The following is a 26,045-nucleotide window of genomic DNA, read 5'->3' on the forward strand; positions in this document are numbered from 1 at the left end:
AGGCCTTTACCTTTACCCTGGTCTGATGCCCAGAAATACCCACAATAATCCAGCTGTGGTCTAACCAGTGATTAACAAATTTCAGTACCAATGCTTGAATGTAGAAACCAAACCCATGCCAAAACGCACTGTTAGAAACATTGAATAGTACAGCATAGGAGAAGGCCAGTCAGCCCACTTTGTTCTGCCAGTTCTTTAGAAGATCAATCTAGTTAACCCCACTCCCCTGTTCTTTCCCCAAATCCTGCAGTTCTTTCTTCTTCAGGTATTTATCTAATTTCCTCCTGAAAGCTACGATTGAATTTGTATCCATCACCCCATCAGGCAGTGCATTCCAAATCCCAACCAGTCATCACATAACAAGTCTTTCTTCACGGCAGCTCCGGTTCTTTCATCAATCTGTGCCCTCTGGTTACCGATCCTTCAGGTTTGGAAAATGTTTCTCTTTATTCACTCTAGCTAAACTCTTCATGATTCGCCTTCTCCACTTTAAGGAGGACAACTCCAGCTCTCTAGTCAATCCATCCCTGGAACCATTCTCTTAAATCCCATTTTACCCTCTCCAAAGGTTTCATTGAAAGTGCATACCCCTAGTTGGTTATACTACATTTATTGATATGAAAACCCACAGCCGGTTATTTTAAATATTGTCCACTTCCTTCAGTTCATGGTTGCTTCATTTGAATTATCCTTTCAAACCATTTTAAAATCCTATTTTAATTAAAAGAATGGAAAGTTTTTATTTCTATAGCACCCTTCGTAAGCTCAGGATATCCCCAAGTTCTTTACAGCCAATTTACACACAGCAAACTCCCACAAATAGATGTGATAATAACCAGATAATTTGTTTTAGTGATGTTGATTGAGGGATAAACACTCGCCATGGCATCAGGAAAACTCCCTGCTCTTCTTTTAATAGTGGCAATGAGAGGGCAGTTGCAGCCTCAGTTCATCTGAAAGATGGCACCTCTGACAGTGCAGCACTCCCACAGTATAGCACTGAAGCCTCAGCCTGGATTTTGAACTCAAGTCTCTGTTGAGGGACTGGAATCCATAACCATCCGATTTAAAAGTGAGGGGGTTAACATAGTGCCAAGTATATCAAAACACAATGGGTTTCATACATGGGGCACTGACTTCAAGGAATTACAGCTGGATAAGCACAAGTAATTGGCTAGGCCACAGCTGGGAGCACTGCATGGAATCCTGGGCACTCCATTATATGTAGGAAGGATCTCAGGGCCATGGATAGGGTAGTGTAACTTCATCGGAATGAAACCAGGAATATAGTGGTAATGGAGGAAAGCTTAAAGAAAGGGACGCTTAAAAGGAATCTAAGAGGATTTAAAAATGATCAGTAAGTACAATAAAACAGTATTAGATTAATTAGCTTCAGTTAAAGACCTAGCACCAGCACTGACACACTGGGCTGAATGGCCTCTTCAAGGCTACTAAGAATAGAAAATAATATTTCTTAAAAGACGCGAAACTTCTAAATGTTGATGTTCAGAGCGTCTTGGCTGTACTCATACAAGAAACAGAGAAGATTAGCATGCAGATAGATACAGCAAGCAATTAGGAAGGCAAATTGCATATGTTGGTCTTTATTGCAAGGAGATTGAAGTACAAGAATAAGGAAGTCTTGCTACAATTGTACAGGGTTTTGGTGAGCTCACACCTGGAATACTGTGCGCTGTTTTGGTCTCCATACTTGAGGGAAGATTTTAATTAGAAGGGAATTGAATACAAAAGTAGGGAGGTTTTGCTTCAGTTGTACAGGGCACTAGTGAGACTACATTTGGAGTACTGTGTACAATATTGGTCCCCTTATTTAAGGAAGGATATAAATGCGCTGGAAGCAGTTCAGAGAAGGTTTACCAGACTAATACCTGGAACGAGTGGGTTGTCTAATGAGGAAATGCTGGACAGACCACGCTTGTATTCACTGGAGTTTAGAAGAGTAAGGGGCAACTTGATTGAAACATACAAGATCCTGAGGGGTCTTGACAGGGTGGATGTGGAGAGGATGTGGGAGAATCTAGAACTAGCTAGCGGTCACCGTTTAAAAATAAGGTGTCGCCCATTTAAAACAGATGAGGTGAAATTTTTTTCACTCGCGGGGTCTTTGAAACTGTCTTCCTGAAAAGATGATGGAAGCAGAACAGAGTCTTTGAATATTTTTTAAGGCAGAGGTGAATAGATTCTTGGTAAGCAAGGGGATGACAGGCTATTGGGGGTAGGTGGGATGCAGATTTCAGGTTACTATCAGATCAGCCATGATCTTATTAAATGGCGGGGCAGGCTCGAGGGGCAGAATGGCCTACTCCTGCTCCTAGTTCGTATGATATACTAACATTGGAAGTGGTATAAGTGAAGGTTCATTAGATTGGTCCCTGGGATGAGAAGGTTTTCCTATGGTAAGAGACTGAGTAAATTGGGTCTATATTCCCTGGAGTTTACAAGACTGAGAGGTGAACTCATTAATACATACAAGACTCTGAAGGGGCTTAACAGGGTAGACACGGAGATTGTTTCCACTAGCTGGGGAATCTGGAACACACAGGCACAACCTCAGGACAAGGAGCCAATCATTTAGGACTGAGAGGGGAAGAAATTTTCTTCACTCAAAAGGTTGACAGTCTTTGGAATTCTCCACCCCAGAGGGTTGTGGATACTCCATCATTGAATATATTTAAGGCTGGGACAGACAAATATTTGGTCACCCAGGGAATCAAGGGATACAGGCAGCAGGGAGGAAAGTGAAGTTAAGGCAGGAGGACAGCCGTGATCATGTTGAATGGCGGCGGAGGCTTGAGGAGCCGTACGGTCTACTCCTGTTCCTACTGATGTTCATAAGGATTACAGGAGAGTAAGGATAATGGAGGAGGCTTAATTCAAAAAGGTCCTTATTCTTCATTATTATTATGGGATAGTCATTTCCTTCTGATAGATAGCTATACAAGGAATAACAGGAGGGAATACAAATCAGCTAGCTCTGTGTAGGAAGAAAAGCTACCCACTTCATTCAAGAGAGAGAAATGGCAGTGCATAGTGACAACACAATCTTCACCAGAGTGGAGACAACTGGGCAGTTGTCCCGTCAATCACGCCTGGAGACCACACTCTTCTAAGTGACTGGGACCAATTTTATGCACATAATTTATATTATGAACTATTCTCCACTAATTTGATTTGGAGAAATAATCCTGTTTTAGTTGGAAGACTGTTTGCTATAGCTTCTGTCACAAGTTCAAGACTCTAGTTTGCTCCAACTTATTGGTCAACGCAGTGGTTTTAACGTTCCCTCAAAGAGAAAATACCTTCCATTGCCTCTTCAAAGACATGATGTTTGTCTTCATCTTCTTGCAAAAACTGCTCAAGTCCCGAGTACATCGAGTTTACATCTCGACACACTTCAATGCCGAGCACAAATTCAACAATGCTCACATCCCGTGAACAAATAAATGTAAAAAAGGACTTTCTGCTCTTTGAGCCAGCTCAGTCATTAAATAAGATCATGGCTGATTGTGGCCTTAACTCCACCTTCCTGTCTGCTCCCCATAACCCTCGACTCCCTTGTAGATCAAAAATCTGTGCAACTTGGCCTTGGATACATTCAATGACCCAGCCTCCACCTCTGTCTGGAGAAGAGAATTCCAAAGACTAATGATCCTCAGAGAAAAAAATTCTCATCCCTGTCTTAAATGGGAGAACCCTTATTTTTAAACTGTTCCTCCTAGTTCTAGATTCCCTCATGAGGAAAACATCCTCTCAGTATCCACCCTCTCAAGTCCCCACAGAATCTTGTATGTTTCAGTAAGTTCACCTCTCGTTCTTCTGAACTCCCAATGAGTAAAGGCCCAACCCGCTCAACTTTTCCTCAGACGACAAACCTCTTCATCCCAGAAATCAGCCTAGTTGATGTCAGTCCACATTTTATTAACAAATCTTTAAAATCCTATTTTTATATGTTGGTTTACTCAGAATGTGAAAAATCCGCTTCTGACATTTCTCTGTATTTTTCCCATTTTCTCCAAGTTTTGTATCTACATTTATGAACATTTCTTATTCTGAACTTAAATTGGTCAACACTGGACAGAATAAACACATCTAACAGTCCTAAACTTCAGGCTGATGAGTCTACTCAGGCATTTTGCAAATAAAATTAGCTGTTATATGTTAGAATGATTTGCTATGCTTGCAGTGACAGCTGTTAAAGGACACTGCTTAGACTGTCTGAACAGGTGTTAGTGTTAAAATAGTTTTGTGCTATGGGATTTCAATTTCTTTACTCATCGTTGCCGACAGGAATAGGTTTTCCGTCTTCCCCATCTGACTGCGCTCAAACTTGAAGCAATGAAAAACTAAGCACCTTGAAATCAATTCAAGAAAGGACTTCAAATTGATTGGTTCCCACTTGCTCATCCTCAATGGTTTAACTTCCACACACAATGGAATCTAGCACCTAAAGGGGGAAATGTCTCTGCAGGAGTTTGGTACAATAAGAAGCCATCTCTGGCAGGTAGGTTTCCCAAAACTCATGGCACATGTTACAGGAGTGCAAGGGTCAGCAGGCACAGACAAACCCACTACCGCAGCATAAAAATCCCAAGCAATCTGAAAAAAGAGCATTATAGACCCACAGAAAAAACTGTTCTCTACACACCAAAGGTGAGGTCATCACCCTTTAAGGAGAGGTCTGTTACAAGTTACTGTTAATGCTCAAGTGGTTTATTCTAAAGCATACCTCAGATCCAATGAGTAGCAAGGGATGCAAAACTACATGTGGCAACAGAACGGCTATTACTTAATGATGATGTGCCAAAAACTGATATCAACACATTAGAGTTAACTCTAAATAAAAATACTGGAAAAATTAGGTAGGAGCAGAACGAACAGAAATTGAAATGCTCGTCAAGGCAAGATATTAGTTGTGGCTCAGTGGATAGCACTCTCCCCTCTAAGTCAGGAGGTCAAGAATTCCAAGTCTCACTCCAGAGTCTTGAGCACAGTATCTAGGCTGGTAATAATGAGGAAGTGCTGCACTTTTAGAGATGCCATCTTTTAGATGACACTTTAAACTGAGGCCCTGACTGCACCCACGTTGATATAAAAGATCACACGGCTGTACGGTACTTCAAAGAAGAGCAGAAGGCTATCCGTGTTCCGCAACCAACATCACTTTAAAAATCTGGTCGTCATTCTGTCTACATTACAGCAGTGCTTCCATTGTCTGTAAGGTGCTTTGAAATGTCCTTTCCCTTTTGACCAGGTCAGGCATACATCAACCAGGTGCACAAGAACCTGCTGCGTTCTATCTTAGCCCCAACTTATGCAATGCACCCCTTTACTGAACAATGTTAAAATTATAATTATCAGTTACAACACAGTCTGATATCCGTGTGTCGTTGGCACAGTATGCAATGGGGCTTGGCCTTAGTGCTGTTGATTTGGAAGGCATCCGACTGTTCAGTCTCAACAGCTAAAGTGTTTGTCACCAGATTGGGTCTTTAGTTCCCTGTGTCACATTGATTGGAGTCAGAATCAACCTGCCACCATCTCAGTGGAACACACTGATAAACTGCAATTATGAAGAAACCGTGGCCTTCCAAGGATATGGGTCCAAGAGAACCTTGATAGGCAGACTTTGAATTGGGCATGGCTTGATCATCCATTTGGTGATCTCTTGAAATCCCACAAAACACATTCCCAAGCAGCCAGGCTGGAATCTTTGGGCCCCACAATCTCTCAGGCAGTCCATACAAAAGCAAGACAGATTTGTGGCTATCGTGACCTCAAGATGTCCCAAAACTCAAAGAACTGTTGAAGTGCAGTCACCTCTGTATTATAGGAAACAGAGCAGCCAATTTCCACACAGCTAGCTCTCACAAACAGCAGGGTGATAACAACTGGATCATCTGTTTTAGTGACACAGAATTAACCAGAGTTCATTAAAAACTGATGAAAGGTCACAGGCCTAAAACATTAACTGTGCTTTTCTCTCCACAGATGTCATCTGATCTGAATATTGCAGCAATTTCTGTTTTTATCTGTTTGAATGATGTTGATTGAGAACATACCAGCCAGGCCATCGAGCAGAACAGTGCTGCCCTTTGACAGAGTGGCCAATGGGGCTTTTTATGTCTACCTGCGACGGAAAACAGAGCCTTGGTTTAAAGTCTCACCTGAAAGACAGCATCTTTTACAGTGTAGCACTCCTTCAATACAGGCACTGAAGTGTAAACCTGAATTATGAGCTAATGTCACTGACATGGGACTTGAACCCACAACCTTCAGAGTCGGAGGTGAGTGCTACCCACTGAGCCACGGCTGATATCCAAGGCAATTGGGCCATAGGTGATGTAGCACACCAGATGCTGTTCCCTTCTCTCTCACTGGCAACACGACTTTGTGCCAACAGAATGCTTGAACACTGCATAACACTGCAGAGTCATAAAAGGGTTTGCAGAGTCTCCCAAAGCCCAGAACACTCCAGCTTCATGTGCCTGGAGAGTGCAACGGATATAGCTATCTTCAAACTCTCAAAATTGGAAGCTTGCCCCCTTTTGAATTCCAACACCATGCAGAATGCATTAACTTCTCCTGAATTTTGGGCAGTTTTAATCTACGGACCTACACACGAGCCAAACATTAAAACAGATTCTGACAGCAATGTCTTATCATCTACAGCAATGAGGTGAATCATTAATTGCCGCTTTGAAATACTGTACCTGAGATTTAATTGTCATGCGCCCTTTAGGTAATGACTGCTTTGGCAGCAGAAGAACATTAATAAGGAAACCCATTCATCCTTTACAAGGATGATACCAGAATGGAGAGGATATAGCTATCAGGAAAGGCTGAACAGGCAGCAGTTTTTTTCTCTAGAAAAGAGAATACTGAGGGGAGAGCTGGTAAAGATCTTTAAACTTATGACAGGGCTCGATATGGCAGACATTGAGAAAATGCTTCCACTCATGAAGGAGACCAGGTCAAGGAGCCATAAGTATAGGACAATGTTAACTCCAATAGGGAATTCTGGAGAAACTTCTTAGCCCAGAGAATGGTGGAAATGTAGGCTGGGAGGAAGCTCAAGTGGAGTATAAACAACTGCACAGTCCACTGAACTGCCTGTTTCTATGCTGAACACACTGAACACTTTAATATTACATATTCTATGTATTATAAAAGAACACACAACAATATTTAAATTTCATTAGTCATCTAATTGGAAGTACTGATCGTCAGAACATCAGAACCTACCATAGCAATTCTCAAAATCTTGGAAGGCTGTTGAAGTTGGGTAGGGGACAGAAAAATCATGCAGTGAGATGGCACATTGCTCTTCAGAGGCAAGTAGTTAAAGTTTCCTTGCAGCATTTACAGAACAAATGAAGTTAGATGACATAACATTGCCCATGCTTCAAAAACTAAATCATTGGCTGCAAAGTAATATGGAACATCCCAAGGATGTGAAACGTACAAAAGCAGTTGCTTCCTTTAGGTTGCCATTACCGCAGCAGTGACTTGTAAAGACAGCCAAAAAAATTAAGTTGCATCCTCCTGCAGGTTTTTAAAATTTGCAGTGGATGATGCAGAAGATATGATTAATGCTAGAAATCTTCTGTATGCATTTTAACATTTAAGAATTTTAGTGTTGTAACCTTAGATAAAGGGGTTTACAGATGACAATTGCACAGCCAAGTGAGACTGCACTGAACAAGATCCATATATCCAAATTTGTAGCAGAAAATTAGGCAATGTTCAGTTAAAGGAATGCTCTAATTGTCCTGCTCTCCAGTACTGATATATAGAAATATTTATGTTCCTGTATTAAAAGGCACAGTCTTTTTTTTAAAACAATCACTTGGTTGTAACCAAACAATGCTAGTCAGCTAGAACATTGTGATTATATCAGTAGTGAATAGGAACATTAGGAACAGGAGGCGGCTATGCACATCGTTCAAGCCTGCTCTGCCATCCAATTAGATCATTGCTGATCCATAACAACTCCATTTACCTGCCTTTGGTCCATATTCCGCAACACCCTAACCCGACCAAATCTAACTTTCTCAGTTCTGAACCTTTTACTTGACATCACCACCCCCACAGCCCAAGTTTTTCTTCTGTGTGGGGGTGGAAGGGAAGAGAATTCCAGATTCCCATGACCCTTTCTATGGAAAGATGCTTCCTGACATCAGCCCCAAGCATCACTGCAACAGAAGAAAGAGGACATTTTCCCCCAACTAAAACAGTTATCAACCATAGCTCAATGAGTAGCAATCTTGCCTGAATCAGAAGGTTGTGGGTTCAACCTCCAGAGCCAAGGGAGTATGCACTGTTGGAGGTGCAAGGTAAGCTCCGTTGTTTGAATTATACAGCACAGAAGGTGGTTATTTGGTCCAAAGGTCTTGGAACTCCTTGCAACCAACAGGCCCATTGTCACCAATCATGTGTGGCCCAGGGAAGTGCAAAAGCCGGAAGTAGTATTTGACCAAAGCTCTCCACAGCTTTTGTAAAAGGAGGGATCTCTTGCACTCTCCTTCATGAAAGTAGAGTCACCGCCACTGACACACCCCATTCATTGATATATTCCAACAATTTTGAATATTTGGTCAACCCAATTGCAAGATTAAAAGTTGCCTTGAAGCACAGAATCAAATACTGCCTTTTTTAACATACAGAACATTACCAAAAAGACCACCCCCTGCACAAGTTTAAACCACATCTACAGTTTCAACATGTTACATTACTTTCCATACGGTTAAGTGCCATGTTTCCATTCAATGTAACATGGCAGCATTCTAAACAAAAATGGAGCATCATAATTTCCAGACGGTTAATGTCATCACATTACTTGACACCACATAAATTCATAGCAATTTACAGGAGACCATTTGGCTCATCAGGTCTGTGCTGGCTGAAAAACAGCTACCCATCCTAATCTCACTTTCCGGCTCTTGATTCTGGAGGTTATGGCACCTCCGTGCATATCCCAGTACTTTTGTTTTTAAGTACGAAGAGGGTTTCTGCCTCCATCATCCTTTCAGGCAGAGAGTTCCAGACCACAATCATCCTCTAGGTGAAAGCATTTTTCAACTCCCCTCTAATTCTTCTAACAATTATTTTAAATCTCTGCCCCCGGTTATTGACGCAAGGGAAATAGGTCCTTCCTATCCACTCTATCTCAGCCTCTCAATTTTATACACTGCAATTAAATCTCCCTTCAGCCTCCTCTGTTCCAAGGAACACAACCCCAGCCTATCCAGTCTTGCCTGAGTTAAAATTCTCCTATCCTGACAACATATGTGGGAAAAATGAGTTGGTTAGACCCAACATAGAACTCAACCTCAAACATTTGGCAGGGAAGTCAACAGCCACAGCTTCACGAAAAGTATTGGTGCAAAAATGGAATATATACACTTGCAAAATTCTCTCTTTCTTGGTCTGTGTGGCTCTGTATCATGACACCAATTTGTGGCAGCGGGGTTGGCAGTATTGTTAATATTGAAGACTGCCTCATAATACAACAAAACTTTCCTAGTCTCCATATTACAAAATAGATATAGTCACTGGAGAAAGTGCAAAAAAGATTTACAAGGACAGTACCAGAGCTGAGACATTATAACTATCAGCACCAGGCTGGTACTCTTTTCTAGAAGAGAAAGCTGGTGGCCTTTAAAATTACAAAGGGTTTTGTTAGGGTAGACACAGAGATGATGTTTTCATTTGTGGGGAGTACAAAACTAGGGGCCATCAATCTAAGATAGTCACCCATAAATCCAATCAGGAATTCATTCAGGAGAAACTTCTTTACCCAGAGTGCGCTGAGAATGTGGAACTCACCACCATATGGAGTAGTTGAAGCAAATGGTATAGATGCATTTAAGGGGAATCAAGAAAGAAATAGAAGGATATGCTTATAGGGTGAGTTGAAGTAGGGTGGCAGGAGGCTCTTGTGGAGCATAAACACCAGCATGAGATGAATGGCCTTTTTCTGCGTTGTACATAATATCTAACTTAAAATTTAACTTTAAAGAGCAGTTGCATGCATTGGGATGAAAGTTCAATGTACAGTCCTTTTTATTTTAAATTTCCCAACTGTATAATTAATTCCATGATTCAGCTATGCCTACCTTGGCAACAGTCAGCTTAGGCTTTCCTAGTACAAGAATGAGCTCATGACAAATCAGTATATCACACTGTACCTAGATGTCAATATAAAGCTGCAGTCCGTCTGGGCAACTTGCACGAAAATGAGAGAGCGCCTGCTGTGACAATTGGGACATAGTTTGTGATTTAAAAAAAACTAAACAGAATGCTGGCACCAGAACTGCAGTATGAATGATTCTCAGACCGAATTAACGCACATACACAAACAATCTTATTTGGGTATTTATCAGTGAGCTGAAATATCTCCCTCGCTCCACAATGCACTGTAGTGAGCACTGAACCAATCTGATGAATTTCATTTGCGAAATAAAAAGCTGGGACCAGTAAAAGAGGCCATAAAGCTGTCAAACTGCTGTAAGAGAATCCAACTGGTTCACTGATATCCTTTAGGGAGGCAAACCTGCCGTCTTTACCAGGTCTGGGCCTACATGACTCCAGTCTCACACCGGTGTAGTTGACTCAACTATCCTTTGAAGTGGCTGAGCAAAAGACTCAGTTGCATCTAGGGCAATGAAGGATAGGCAATAAACGTCGGCCTTGCCAGCAATGTTCTCATCCCGAGAATGAATGTATTAAAATAAATTCCTCACATCTGCAACTAAATAATGGAGACCCCTGAAGTGCCTCATACTGTGGCTCGATTCCACGTGGAATGTAACTCCAGTACAATTTGCCCAATCTCCAGAGCAGTTTATAAACAGAGGTTAATCCAAATATTCGAAGTGTGGCAGTTCTACTTGCACTGTTAGTGTGTATGAAGTTTACCAAATGGGATTAGGGCTCTCTCTAGCCTGGAAGTTTAATCACCACGTTGATTCAACTTTACAAAAAGCAGAAACAGCTGGAAATGCTTAACAGGTCAAACAGCATCCCGAGAGAAAGAGAAGCCAGTCAGTCAAACATCTCAGGAGGAAGGCTCTTAAACCTGAAAAGTCACTTAATTTGACTTCTGTTTCTCCATTGATGCTGCCCAACTTGCTGACTATTTCCTGGACATTTACATAGAAATAACAGCGTAGCAAAAGGCCATTCAGCCCAAGCAGTCCATGCCAGCATTTATCGCACCACTCGAGCCTCCTCCCATTCTTCCTCATCCAACTAACAGTATAACCCACTATTCCCTTCTCGCTCGTATTTATCCAGTTTCCCCTTAAACCTATCTATATTATTCACTTCAACCTCTCCCTGTGGTAGCGAATTCCACATTCTCACCACTCTCTGGGTAAAATTTTCTCCTGAACTCTCTCTTGGATTTATTAGTGACTATGTTGTATTTACATTCCAGCCACACTTTGAGTAAATTAATTTACAATGCCTTGGCTGCTCTGGGACCATTTGTGGGAATGTACCAAAAAGTGTTTTTAACAGGCTACCAATTAATCTGCAACAGATTTATCTTTGAGTAGCTCATGTTCCATACATCTGAAATCTATAAAAGTTGTATACGAGGTTTGATTACATTCTGTGCTGTTTCCCAGGTTAGAGCAATGTGATATGGCCTGACAGTTCTACCATTTCTACTTCCTGAATAGTGCCTCTGACACATACAAGAACCATGCCCAGAATGCCTAGTTCTTGTGTTCCTTGGTGACCGAGTCATGAAGTAACTTTTTCTACATCATCCTAACCACTTGAGCACAATAGCTGCCTAAATCAGTCCTGGCCTCCTTTTCTTGCTCACACCACTAACCTTAAATAAGACAAATGATGAATTCTTAAATTGAACTTTCAACCTCAAACCCTTCCTGTTTCTTACTCATTACACACATCAAGCCGAATAGCTTTGCACCTGGCTCAATTCACTTTATTTCTCAGGTGTCCTATAAATATAATCGCCCATTTGCAACACTGTCTCTAGATCAAGCACTTCATTCGCCAAATGCTTCTACTAAGTTGTCCAGGCAACACAACGCACCCTGTATTGCCTGACCCTGAACTGATCATTTCCAATAAACTGCTTCAATTCTCAGCCTATCCTGCCTTCCATTTGCCATTTTCCACCACATGCTCACTTCAGGAGGATTTTGAAAACAGTGGTCAGGGATTTACATACTACTGTCTCTCAGGGATTCATTGTGCCTTTTGCAGTAATAGTACACATATCGCTCATTTACAAGAAGCAAATCGCTGTTAACAACTTGGAAGAACTTGAGTTTAGATAGCATCTTTCATGTAGGAAAATATTGCAAGGTGTTTCACAGGACTGTAATCAGACAAAATTTGACACTGAATCAAACTAAATATATTAGGGCCAGTGACTAAACTTTTAGTCAGAGGTAAATTTCAAGGAACATCTTAAAGGAGGAGAAAGAGAGATAGAGGCAAAGGGGGGGGTGGAATTCCAAAGCTTAGGGCAGAGAACACCTATGATGATGGGAGGGGAGCGTGCTCAAGAGGCTAAGAGGTATGTAGATATCTCAGAGGGTTGTGGGTCTGAAGGAGGTTACAAAGGTGGTATGGGGGAGGGGGCAAAGCCATGGAGGGATTTGAACACAAGAATGAGAATTTTTCAAATCACAATGTAGTTTGCATTTATTTTAATTAGTCACTCAGAATTTATTTAATCATTCGCATTTGTCGGAAAACACAAAACTCCAGTGCAGATTGTGCCTTAGGACAAACACAAAATGATTGGTGGGATTACAATTTCCTATACTTTGTTGTATCTCCCCTGAAAACATTGCTTCCTGCTGAGTAGTTTCACCGGTGCTGAGTCCCTTGTAGCTTGTCTAAACAATCACCCTCCACGTGTGAGTAAGCATTACAAGTTACTCCACTGTAAGGAACATTACTGTCTCACTTTCCAGCAGGAATTACTGGACAGCAACAAACATGAGGAATCCTGGCTGATTTTCCCCCTTCCTGACCCAGTGGTGCTGCATCCACTGCAGCTCTTCAGTAAATATCAATAAATTCAATACAGGCCGAGAACCAAACCCTTCTATTCTGTATGGCCCAGTTACGCACAGGCCTTAATTAACTGTGCTGTCACTACAGCTTATTCGAATACATAAAAATTAAATAAACACAATGACAAAATATTAAATATTATATATCCATAGATATATACCATAATAAGACCATAAGACATAGGAGCAGAAATTAGGCCATTCGGCCCATCGAGTCTGCTCCGCCATTCAATCATGGCTGATTAGTTTTTCAACCCCATTCTCCCGCCTTCTCCCCGTAACCTTTGATCCCCTTACCAATAAAGAACCTATCTATCTCGATCTTAAATACACTCAATGACCTGGCCTCCACAGCCTTCTGTGGCAATGAATTCCATAGATTCACCACTCTCTGGCTAAAGAAGTTTCTCCTCATCTGTTCTAAAAGGTCTTCCCTTTACTCTGAGGCTGTGCCCTCGGGTCCTAGTCTCTCCTACTAATGGAAACATCTTCCCCACGTCCACTCTATCCAGGCCTTTCAGTATTCTATAAGTTTCAATCAGATCCCCCCTCAGTTTTCTAAACTCCATCGAGTATAGACCCAGAGTCCTCAAAACGTTCCTCCTATGTTAAGCCTTTCATTCCTGGGATCGTTCTCGTGAACCTCTTCTGGACCCTCTCCAGGGCCAGCACATCCTTCCTGAGTTACGGGGCCCAGAATTGCTCACATTATTCTAAATGTGGTCTGACCAGAGCCTTATAAAGCCTCAGCAGCACATCCCTGCTTTTATATTCTAGTCCTCTTGAAATAAATGCCAACATTGCATTTGCCTTCCTAACTACCGACTCAACCTGCAAGTTAACCTTAAGAGAATCCTGGACTAGGACTCCCAAGTCCCTTTGCACTCCAGACTTCTGAATTCTCTCCCCATTTAGAAAATAGTCTATGCCTCTATTCTTCCTACCAAAGTGCATGACCTCACACTTCCCCACATTGTATTCCATCTGCCACTTCTTTGCCCATTCTCCTAACCTGTCCAAATCCTTCTGCAGCCTCCCCGCCTCCTCAATACTACCTGTCCCTCCACCTATCTTTGTATCATCTGCAAACTTAGCCAGGATGCCCTCAGTTCCTTCATCTAGATCATTAATGTATAAAGTGAAAAGTTGTGGTCCCAACACTAACCTCTGCGGAACTCCACTAGTCACTGGCCGCCATCCTGAGAAGGACCCCCTTATCCCCACTCTGCCTCCTGCCAGACAGCCAATCTTCTATCCATGCTAGTACCTTGCCTCTAACACAATGGGCTCTTATCTTACTGAGCAGCCTCCTGTGCGGCACCATAGATTACCATAATATATAATTTTACTAATTCTGTTCCTTCCCTTCCGTTTTTACTCTGCAAAAAAGCAATTTAGAGAGTGAGTCCAGAAATATTGTTGGGCAAACTTTGTATATTCTTTAATACAAAAAACATGTTCTCCTAGTTCAGGAAAATCATTAAAAAGAAAAAAAAACTTTTATAAAACATCTTATACCACCTCAAGACATCCCAAAGCGGTTTACAGCCAATGAAAGGTTTGTTTCAAATTGTACCTCTGTCCTTGTATAACTTATGTCGCACAAAAGGATGTTAAAAGCAGCGATATAAATAAAGGACACTAGCCTGACAAAATAGTTAAAGCACTTTTGACAGTATTTTTAAACTTGCCAAAAACATCAGTAAGAACTTGATTTCTCTTTGATTTGAACAGGTTTCTTTGCAAACTTCAATCCTCATCCTTCCAAGTGGGTTAGGTGATTTAGGGCATTTCAAGCTTCTGTTCTAGTGTGAATATGTGTCCTCCAGCTTCACACATGAAACGTGCCAAATGATAAAAAAGATAAATAACAAAACGTTTACAACATTTGACTGGGTTGCCCACAGGCCTCAAACAGGCAGAGGTTGGAAATTTTACAAATAATTTAAAAGGTTTAAAAAAAATAATAAATTCTTGCAGGAAAAAAAGCGTGATGGAAACACGGAAAGCACCAGCTGAAACACTGCAACCAAACTTCAAGCCTGTCAATGCGTAAATATATAAATAATAGATCATAAATCATAAACTGAGCTGATGGAGCCAACGACTGGAGGGATCGGGGTGGATTCGGTGAAGTGCTTGTAATGGAAGGAGGCTTGGGAAGGGAATGTCTTTGGGGGGGAAGCGGGGGGGCGAGTCTCTGCTCCGGGTTTAAGGCTGTGATCCGGGTTGTGAGTGCAGCTCCCGGAGTCAAGAGCAGGAGGAGAAGGGTTCCCCCCGACACCGGGACTGAGACACGGGGAGGCCGCGGGAGTCAGGCCCCAACTCCAGCAACAACTTAAAACTATAAAAAAAACTCTGACGGAGCAACTCCCGCCGCTTCCCCGAGGCCGCTGAAGGGGGGAAAGAGAGAGAGAGGAGGAGGAGGAGGAGGGGGGGATAAAGCCCCAGCAGGCCGGGCCTCTCCTCCCCTCTCCCCCCTCTCACCCGCCCGCTCGCTGGCTCTACTCACCCCTTCATGATGGGCGGGCGCTTGTCCGTCTTCAGCTGGTGACCGAGCGGCGGGGACGAGGAGGATGGAGGTAAAATCGCCCAAACTCTTCAGCCTCTAACACATGCCACTCGCCGCGCACGCTCCACTCCGCGCCACCCACTCTCACCTCCGACCCCTGACCCCACCCCCTCCCCCCCCTTCCTCCTCCGCCTCCAGGGGGCCGGCGCTCGGCCCCCGGCCCGAGTCCCTCCGACTCTGGCCGAGTCCCTCCGACTCCGGCCCGAGCCCGGCCGAGTCCCTCCGACTCCAGCCCGAGTCCGGCCGAGATCCTCCGACTCCAGCCCGAGCCCGGCCGAGATCCTCCGACTCCGGCCCGAGTCCCTCCGGCCCCGGCCCGAGCCCGGCCGAGTCCCTCCGACTCCAGCCCGAGTCCGGCCGAGACCCTCCGACTCCAGCCCGAATCCGGCCGAGATCCTCCGACTCCGGCCCGAGTCCCTCCGGCCCCGGCCCGAGCCCGGCCGAGCCCCTCCGACTCCGGCACCGAGTCCCTCCGACTCCGGCCCGAGCCCGCCCGAGCCCCTCCGACTCCGGCCCGAGCCCGGCCGAGCCCCTCCGACTCCGGCCCGAGCCCGGCCGAGCCTCCCCGACTCCGGCCCGAGCCCGGCCGAGCCTCCCCGACTCCGGCCCGAGCCCGGCCGAGTCTCTCCGACTCCGGCCCCGAGCCCAGCCGAGACCCTCCGACTCCGGCCCCGAGTCCCTCCGGCCCTGGCCCAAGTTCCTCCGGCTCCGGCCCCGAGCCCGGCCGAGTCCCTCCGGCTCCGGCCCGACTGTACCCGAGTGGAGCCGAAGGCTGCCCACGAGTCCATCCGGGCAGAGCCGAGTCCACTCGAAGCCTGAAATAAAAACAGAAAATGCTGAGCAGGTCTGGCCGCTTCTGGGACAGTGAACGTCGAGTCCGAGTGACGCTTCTCCGGTGCTTTTATCCACTCGAAGTCTCCCGTCTGAAGCCCGACTCCATCCGAACCCCCAACAATTCCTCAGAAATAATCACTCGCACCAAACATCTTCGGTTTATACTTTTCTTGTTTATTACTTTACAAAACATTTTCAAAACTTCCTTCCACACACACTACTGAAACCAACGGGGAAAAGGCTATGACCTTTTGACCCTCCACCTGCTCAACGGTTTATTTTTATCCGTCTTCGCGTCAGCGAAACTTCCAAAATTCCCAATAAACTCCCTCCGAGATCATTTTTATGTGATTTCGTTGTTTTTAAAAAGTTTTTTTGCCCCCCCCTTTAAAAAAGGTCCCGTGATCACGTGATCCGAGGGCTAATTTTTAAAAATTGCAATTCATCAAGGGAAATATAAATATAATCAATTTCCCAGACAATTTTAAAAAGGCGACATCAAATTTTTAATTAATTTTTATGTTTTAAAAATATTATTTGGAATTGGGAATGGATGACGCTTTGGTGGCTTGACCGTGACGTCACTGCGCCCCTCCCCCCAGCTCCCCCCCCCCCCCCCACCCCCCGCCCGAATAAAAAAAGGCGGTGTTTATTTTGTGATTTCTTCTCACTCTTTTGAATTTGAACCCGAGCCGGGAGTAAGAATATTAAAATTAAATGTGTGTGTAATGTTTATTCTCAGCTGCCCCGCCCCCCCCTTAGCCCGCGGTGTACGCATGCGCCAGGGTCAGCTGACTGTCAGTGATCAGCAGGAGCTGGGGACGCGGAGCTGAGCGGCGGCCGGAGCAGGTAAAGCGGCGGCTGGGGAGTCAGTGAGGCGCAGGCTTCAGGCCCTCTTGCAAACCCCTACTTAGACACAGAGAGAGAGAGAGAGGGGAGACCCCTTGTCAATGCTCTATCCGGGTGGAGTCGGCCAGCCTGGCTGTAGTTAGTCCGCAGTCCGGCCCAGCCCCGGGTTCCCGCTAGTTGTACAGCCCTGGGCGGTGTAGCTGATTTCACCGCCCCCTCCACATCCCCCTCTCTCCCCCAACACCACCCCCCCACCCCCCCCCCCCGCCATCCCTCTCTTCCCCCAACACCCACCCCATCCCTCTCCCCCCCCATCCCTTTCTCCCCAACCCGTCCCTCTCCACCCCCCGTCCCTCTCCCCCCCCAACACCACCCCCCCACATCCCCCTCTCTCCCCCAACACCCCCCCCCCGCCATCCCTCTCTTCCCCCAACACCCACTCCATCCCTCTCCCCTCCCCCCCCATCCCTCTCCCCTCCCCCCCCATCCCTCTCCCTCCCCCGTCCCTCTCCCCCCCCCGTCCCTCTCCCCCCCCCGTCCCTCTCCCCCCCCCGTCCCTCTCCCCCCCCCGTCCCTCTCCCCCCCCGTCCCTCTCCCCCCCCGTCCCTCTCCCCCCCCGTCCCTTCCCCCCCACCCCGTCCCTCTCCCCCCACCCCGTCCCTCTCCCCCCCACCCCGTCCCTCTCCCCCCCACCCCGTCCCTCTCCCCCCCACCCCGTCCCTCTCCCCCCCGTCCCTCTCCCCCCCCGTCCCTCTCCCCCCCGTCCCTCTCCCCTCCCGTCCCTCTCCCCCCCAACACCACCACCCCACATCCCCCTCCCTCCCCATCTCTTCCCTCAACACCCCCTCCCTCCCCCCCCATCCCTCTCTCCCCCCCCATCCCTCTCTCCCCCAACACCCCCACCCTCCCCATCCCCCTCTCTCCCCCATCCTTCTCTCCACCAACACACCCCCCATCCCTTTCCCTCCCCCTCCCTCCCCATCCCCCTCCCTCCCCATCCCCCTCCCTCCCCATCCCCCTCCCTCCCCATCCCCCTCCCTCCCCATCCCCCTCCCTCCCCATCCCCCTCCCTCCCCATCCCCCTCCCTCCCCATCCCCCTCCCTCCCCATCCCCCTCCCTCCCCATCTCCCTCTCCCCCAACACCCCCCATCCCCCTCTCCCCCAACACCCCCCATCCCCCTCTCCCCCAACACCCCCTCCCTCCCCCCCATCCCTCTCTCCCCCAACAACCTCCCCCATCCCCATCCCCCTCCCCCATCCCCCTCCCCCATCCCCATCCCCCTCCCCCATCCCCCTCCCCCATCCCCCATCCCCATCCCCCCTCCCCCAACACCCCTCCCCCATCCCCCTCCCCCATCCCCCTCTCCCACCCACCGAACAGCCCCGGGGACCAGCCACTGGGCTTGTCAGCTGTCAACAGTAAGATTGCAAGGTACCGAAGCGTCCTATGTTCCCTGTCAAGTCGGTGAGAGTGTCACAGCTCGGCCAGATCACCCTTCATTCTCCCGCCCCCAACCCCTGCTCACCACCCACCTCCCCCTTGAACTCTCAGGTTGGATTGCATCCTCCTCTCCATCCCTCCTATTCCCACCCCCCCTTCTCTATGTCTGCAGCTTGCCTCCTTGCATAACTCATTGCCGGATTATAAACTCTGTTTACGCCCCACTGGCCAGATTGCGTCTTCCTTTACCTCATCCCCTTAAAACCTTTTTGTCTCGCACCTTACTCTATTTTCCTCACCCATTCACACCTCCCCAGCCCTTTCTTCTTGTGCCCTCTTTCCCCCCCACCCCTGCCCCCCAAAAAACAATTTGATCCATTTCCATCTCCTGCCCAGGGTGACAGATATTAGCATACCAGTATAGTTAGTAGGCGAATTGGCTGAAGATCTGCTCTACCATTGCGTAACTATATCAATCATCCAAGGAGAGTGGGGAGGACGAGATGGAGGAGTCGAGCAGTGCCTTACACCAGTAGTGGGAAGTGAAACTGTCGTTCTGCAATTCATGAAAATGCACTGTGCAACTCCTTACTGGAGAGGACTTTCAAGCAGGGGGAGTTTCAGGCTGAAATGGGCACTCATAGTAGCAAAATAGGAATCCTAGTAATCCTAGTACTTAACCATGATTTGAATCATCCAAAGCAAACAAAAAAGTCTGAAATATTCATCTTTCATTTAGAGACCAACTAATATAGTTTAATTTTAAAATGAAAACCCCAGTATTTTTGCACAAAACCATTCCAAAAGTCCACCTGCAGTCAATGTGCAATGAAAAATTGTGTGAAATTACTAAAACTAGTAGGATTAAATGGTGTGTACATTAGCTGTCATTGCTAATATCCTATGTATAATACACATCCATCTTTGGCTGTCTTGTACAACAGTACATTTTCCACTAAACTTTAGGTATGTAAATAATTAGATGATCCCCTGCACATTCTGTTTTCTCTTAATGCAAAATGCCCTAGTTTGGACTCATTTGAAATAATGTTAATTAATCATGGACACTTTACCCCGCTTAGTAATGAGTGATTTATGTATTCTGCTGATCAGTGCGAGTCTTGAGTTCAGTTCAAGAAGTTATTTTCTGTGGGGGAGGGAGTTGGGCTTTTTAAGCCGTTAATCAATTTCAAGAATCTCCCAGAAATTAAACACACTGGTGTTAATTGAATCTCAAGACTTCACATGTGAGTATGAAACTGAAATCTCAATGTTTAAGCTCCATTCCAGGTTTGGGACTTGAAATGAAAACCTAGAAATGCACACAGGGCCTGTAGCTGCCTGTACAGTGGTCCTCCAATAAGATGGTAAATGAGTAATGTTGCAAGTGTCTTGGGTGCAAAAGCTGTCCATTGGTTAACTATAGAAATGTTGTGCTCGCTGGGATGTAGTTTGTGAATAGAATGCTTGGTGCTCTCTTGTTTAGTATGACATGGGTCAGGTATGTAACCTGTTGAGTTAATATGTATTGAATTAAATTGCTGTTCTGAGGTCACAGACATTGAAATATTGAGTGCTTGCAATTGCACTGGAACTTCATGTCAACTGTGACTTTTAGCTAATGTCATATTTGCTGGTATATTGCCCCTAACTCTGGACTTGTTCTGTTACATGTGAACAGCTTCAGTGCATGTTATAAATGTGCATTCAATAATGTGGGGTGCTAAATCTTAGAGCAAAACAAAGGCATTTAACCTACAAAGTAATATTTTGTATTGGATTTAAGTTGAGGTTATTGTGTTTGCACTCACTTGTGATTCAATAGCTGTGCACTGGCTATCTTGTGTTCTTAGATGGCCAGCCATAGCATACTTGTTAAATACCACAACAGAATAATGGGTGAGAATGTTCTTTACTACCCAGTAGCAGGATGGTATTACAATTTATTTATCACCTTGTGAGATTTCCACCTCCTGCTCATGTCATTAGGCTATAGGATATGCCTATTCAGTAAGATGCTGTGATCCAGATGTAGTTGCAAATTTGTGGGAGTGTTGTGGGACATTTTTCTTCCTTTTCTGGTAATATTTTTCCTTACTCATCTCCTAAAGTTATTAACAGGTAGAACGATATACTAGTGAGTGTACTGGAATGGCAGCCAAGATGTGAATGCAAATCCAACTATAGCAGTGTTGCAAATTTAAATTCAATTAATTTGTTGGCTAAGTACCACAAAAGAAAAATGACTTCTTGGATTGTTGTACAAACCCAATCCCATGCTAAGTGGCAGACGCGATGTCCTCTGAAGTGACTCAGCATGCTACCCCATTGTAAAAACAGTTCAAGTTGACCCAGCATCAATTTAAGGAATTTTGCGGTGGGAAATACATGTGTTCCTAAATTTCAGAAACACATTATTGCATTGCTTTTATAAACTTTCCTTTCTGGAGCCTGGTAGTCGTTGGTTTTGGATGACCTCCAGTGGGTCATCAATGTGGCTGTTTTTGACATGTGAACTTAGAGTGAACAATGATATTCTATTTGACTGGTGTTACAGCTGAATCATTCCTGTCATCACCTAGGATCCATACGTGCACATCTAGTGGGATCACTGGATAGCAATCAGAAATAAGAGCCTGTGCTGTTTTTGATTCACCTTTAACTGGTGATGTTGCGCACCTACAGTAGTTCCACCTTAGGTGAACTAACATCGTGGATCAGGAATCGACCATGGCACCTTCCGAGTCTTCGAGGCATGGTTGCTTCCCACCACAATCAGCTGATCTATCTGGGAAGCTTTATCATTGTGCTGTTAAACAAATTGTCCTGGAGCTTTCTCTGTGGGTGCAACCTGAAAATTACATCGCAAATTGTGTCCATTTTGCCAATGTGGGAAAGTGCTCAAACATCATCTCAAACTCATTAGAATTTCCCTAGACTGATAAGAGATTTACATTGGCATTACCAGCTGGAAAAATGGGGTCCAAGGAAATGCCGATTCCACATTAGTATGTTTCCTCTTTGAGTCCTGAAAGTTCATTTCAACTCATTTAACCAGCATTCATGTACATCAGGCATGTATATCAACCTGTAATCAAGGCAGCATTTCTATTTTTAATGTGACTTAAGGTTTGCTAAAAAAAATGCAATAAAAGAAACAGATAACACAGCAGATCTCACAAAGAATTGCAATTAAAGGACTAGAAAAATTACTGTGTCTGAAAACTTGGTCACAGTGTTGGGAGACTATCATACAAGGCCAGTTGGAGGATGCTCACATTTGAGTTTCTTGGAAGTGATGGCCAACTTAGTTCTAGAATGGTTCAGACGAAGGCTTTGATAAGCAGATGCAAACAATCGAGGAGACTCGGGCGTATTGTAATTACACACCAACTCAGTTAGACCCACAATTCCCTGTTTTATAAGCCATGTAATTTGTGTCCCAGTGTTTGTATTTAGTGATACGTGCGGAAGAAACCCCAGGCTATTGTATCTAGGTCAGCTCAATTGCAGTAATTGCTATCAGTCCCTTAAATATTTGATACTTCAAAACAGAGTTGATAAAAATAGGCTGCAACTTTTGCTTTACACTCACTCGCTTTTCCAGAACTGCTTCATCCAATTCAGGGTCATGGGGAGCCGGAGCCTATCCCAACAGGGAATGGGCATTAGGCGGGGTACACTCAGGACCATCACAGGGTGCGGGCGCGCGCACAAACACACACACACGCACACTAGAGGACAATTTGCCGTAGCCAATCCACCTAATCTTTGGACGGTAAGAGGAAACCAGAGCACCCAGCAGAAACCTGCACAGACACGGGGAGGACGTGCAAGTTCCACACAGACAGACACCCAAGGTCAGGTTCAAACCCGGGTCCCTGGAGCTGTGAGGCAGCAGCAATAACCATTGCAACACCGGGCCACCCTTTTGCTTTACAATTTATACAGTACGTACTCTGTGTAACATTTGGTTTTATAAAAGGATTGGCAAAGTTTTTATTAACATAGGGATAGGAGTAGGTTGTTTAGGCCTTTGGGCTTGTTCCAGCATTCGCCATCTTTTTCACTTTTAACTTAAGCTAATATCAAAATATTATGTCTTGCCTTTTAATTGCATTGTCTAAATTTATTCTCTACATCTGTTGATGTCTTTTGCAATTTCAAGAAAAAATGAGAAAGATTTAGGTTTCAGTCCCATCGTAACTCATTGATTGAAGCTATCAGTTTGAGAGTGACGTGCTGGGCTTGTTAGAACAGCTCTACATTACTCTGGCTGGGCAAAGCAAGGCTCTACTCACATGCCCAAACATTGACTAATGTGCATGTTGAGCCATACGCCACTGCACCCCAACATTGTTCCAATTTTCAGTGGGCATATTGATGGGGGTGCTACTGGGCCTGCCATGACGAATGGATGAAGGCAAAGTGACGTGCTGATTTGCACTCTTGTAACGGGACACAGGAACTGCCTGTTGGGTCTCAATGACCAGTGATCAGCAAAGGGGATGTCACCACAGAACCCATTCATAACATGGAGTGAGTGCAGATACCACTGACCAGAAAATTAAAGCTTATGCAACCCAAGGGAAAGTGACAAGTTGGATCCAAAATTGGCTCAGTAGCAGGAAGCAAAGGATAAAGGTTGATGGGTGTTTTTGTGACTGGAAGGTTGATAGCCATAACTCTGTTCCTGTTAGGCTTATTTCTACTGGATCAGAAAATAGGGGATTTAAAATTTGGAAAGATTTTGATAGTGAGTAGAGTAAGACAATCTTCCCTGGGTGGTTAGTCATGAGAGGTCATCAATTTAAGATCCTCAGTGGAGAGAGAGGTGAGGAGAATTTATTTTTCAAACAGAGGGTTGTTGGAGTGTGAAATGTTTTGTCACAGGAACAAGTTGGGACAGAGACCACTACATGATTTCCTGAGAATGTTTGGATGAATATTTGAACCAGAGAAAGATACAGGGCTATGAGAAAGAGAGCAGAGTGGTGACGTTACATTTGCATTGCTCCAGGCAAGAGCCAGCACAATTGATCAAATGACCTCTTGCGCTGTGATTTTGTTGTGCTTAAAATTCTGCATTCAATAAACGCAGGGCTAAAAATAGGGTCAATTTGGTTTTGAATTGTGAATATTTCATGTAGTTTAATCTCTGGCAAAGAATGAGGTGAAGGCCCCTCTTTGATTAGTTTGACTGAATTCACAGATCTTGTAGAAATGAGTCACCCATTCTCATGACTGAAAAAGATATTGTAGATGAATTAGGGGAGAAATGCCATGTCAGTGTTAAGATACTGAGGCATGATTGTATTGTAACCAAAACAATTCAGATGGCAAGTTGGTGCCATTATTGAAGCATTAATTTATTAAGTTAAGTTTACAAAATCTGTTTTATTGCCAATGTGCAAGTCAGCAGATGAACTACAGAGCTCCGCCCTTATTTTCAAACATGTCTGCAGTCTCACCTGTGCAGTCTTTCCTAGCCATGTCTAGCCCGTGCTGCATGTTGAGAAAGCACATCCGTTCCTCTGACCCTGCATTGCAGCTTGTCTCCCACTCTGCCATCTTTCAAACCCTCTCTCTCTCTATACTCCAGCATTCTATCCAATGACAAAACTAATCACTATGCGATGTCTCTTCTTAAAGCACATCATATGATCTGTTCAGCAGTGCCATGAGTTTGATCCCTCTTAATTCTTTTTTGGTGTCCTGATCGCTCTCCCTAGTTAAATCCTCAACAATTCTATGTTACAGGAACTGTATATGTGGCTTTTATTTCTCCGCTACAGTGCTGTTAAATGTCTTGCTGTTTGGTGCGATGAAGATTTGAAGCTGGCAATTTTTGGTGTAGCAAATAAATCTCCTTGAAAAAAATTTTCACTCTGCAAAATCTTGATAGCATTGCACAAACCATAGTGAAAGCATTTCCAATTAACTGCATCGTTGACCTGCGCAAGAGACTTGCCAATGTTATGTCTGTGAGCATTTATCCAGTCACAAAGTTAACTACTTCAAAATTTTAATCAAACTTGGTCTTCCTTTTATCAGATGTTGGCTTGTTTCCAGAATGAGCATACTTCAATTAGTCTAATTAATTAATGTACCATTAAAAGTACTATGAATCCTCGTGTTCAAACAAACTTGGGTTTAAGGAAACTTCATGTATTTTGCAATTAAATGAACATGCTGAAAACCTTAGTGTGTTTGATTTTGTTTATAAATATTCAGCAACCAAATACTTAATAAACGTTATTACTAAGTAACTCGGTGAACTTGGAGTGGACTTTCTATTGGACTCATGTGTTTTTATATTGGGCACATTAGATTCTGTTCTTTGAAGTGATGTGACATGGATCCAAGCATGGATTTGTGACCTTAAGATTAATATTTCACTATTTTAACTACACTGCTTGTAACCATGTGCCAGTGCACAATACATATTTTAAAGTTAACTAGCTCGGAAAAGAAAAGTGCACAGATCTATTTGTGTAGCCTTTTAAGGGTCTTGATTTTGAGCCTGAAATTTACAAGGCTTTTAGTTGTCTCTGATTTTTCTATTTATATCTGATCTACAATGAAATCTTTTCAGGTTGATCAAGATGGATTTCTCTAAACTTCCCAAGATTGGCGATGAGGACCATGAGACTATGATTGGATATGTCCATGGCGTCTCTGGTCCCGGTGAGCATTTCATTCATTCATGAGTCGCTAAACAGCCAGGGGTTGGTGTAGGGGAATGTATAAAATGGTTACTGTGTAAAATACATGCTTCTTTATGTCTGCCACAAGTATTGAGTCATCCGAGTGAATGTTGTTGTTGCATTGAAATCATACAATCTCATTGCGAGGAGGCATGTGCATTTCCAGGGGATTAATATGCAGTGTCTGACTGAGGTACGTGTTGCAATGCCTCTATACTCACCAGATTCCTCACCTTCCTTCAAGGGTGGGGATCGAGTTTTTAAAATCCATTTTCTTTTAAAAGTTTCTTTATAACCTTGCAAATCTGTTGCAAAAGATACTAAATCAAGGGGCAAAAGCGGGGGGAGGAAGTAAATACAATAACTATCTCTAGAGAAAAAGGAAAACTAATGGGACTAAAGGCCGATAAGTCCCTTGGACCTGATGGGTTGCATCTTAGGATATTAAAGGAAGTAGCTACAGAGATAGTGGATGCACTGGTAGTAATCTTCCAAGAATCCTTAGATTCTAGAAAAGTCCCAGAGGATTGGAAAACTGCCCTTATTCAAAAAGGGAGGG

General features: G+C 44.5%; 2 protein-coding genes across 3 annotated transcripts in view; one reads left to right on the forward strand and one right to left on the reverse strand.

The window, feature by feature from the left end:
• Positions 1-15,790, reverse strand: part of naa50 (N-alpha-acetyltransferase 50, NatE catalytic subunit) — a 29,132-nt gene extending 13,342 nt beyond the window's left edge. Inside the window, exon 1 of one of the 2 annotated variants that reach the window (XM_078546052.1) lies at positions 15,595-15,790. In XM_078546052.1, the coding sequence (XP_078402178.1) occupies positions 15,595-15,602 (8 nt within the window). In that variant the 5' untranslated portion in view covers positions 15,603-15,790. The remainder of the gene's footprint in view (positions 1-15,594) is intronic. The other variant, XM_078546053.1, reaches the window with a different exon arrangement.
• A 1,474-nt stretch (positions 15,791-17,264) lies between these two features.
• The window catches only part of atp6v1ab (ATPase H+ transporting V1 subunit Ab), a 36,040-nt gene continuing 27,259 nt past the window's right edge, over positions 17,265-26,045 (forward strand). The window contains exons 1-2 of the mRNA XM_078546061.1: positions 17,265-17,337; positions 25,375-25,466. Coding sequence (XP_078402187.1) covers positions 25,385-25,466 — 82 coding nt within the window. The 5' untranslated portion in view covers positions 17,265-17,337; positions 25,375-25,384. The remainder of the gene's footprint in view (positions 17,338-25,374; positions 25,467-26,045) is intronic.

The sequence above is a fragment of the Cetorhinus maximus genome, chromosome 7 (genome assembly GCF_964194155.1).
Source record: "Cetorhinus maximus chromosome 7, sCetMax3.hap1.1, whole genome shotgun sequence".
In the NCBI taxonomy this organism is placed as follows: domain Eukaryota; kingdom Metazoa; phylum Chordata; class Chondrichthyes; order Lamniformes; family Cetorhinidae; genus Cetorhinus; species Cetorhinus maximus.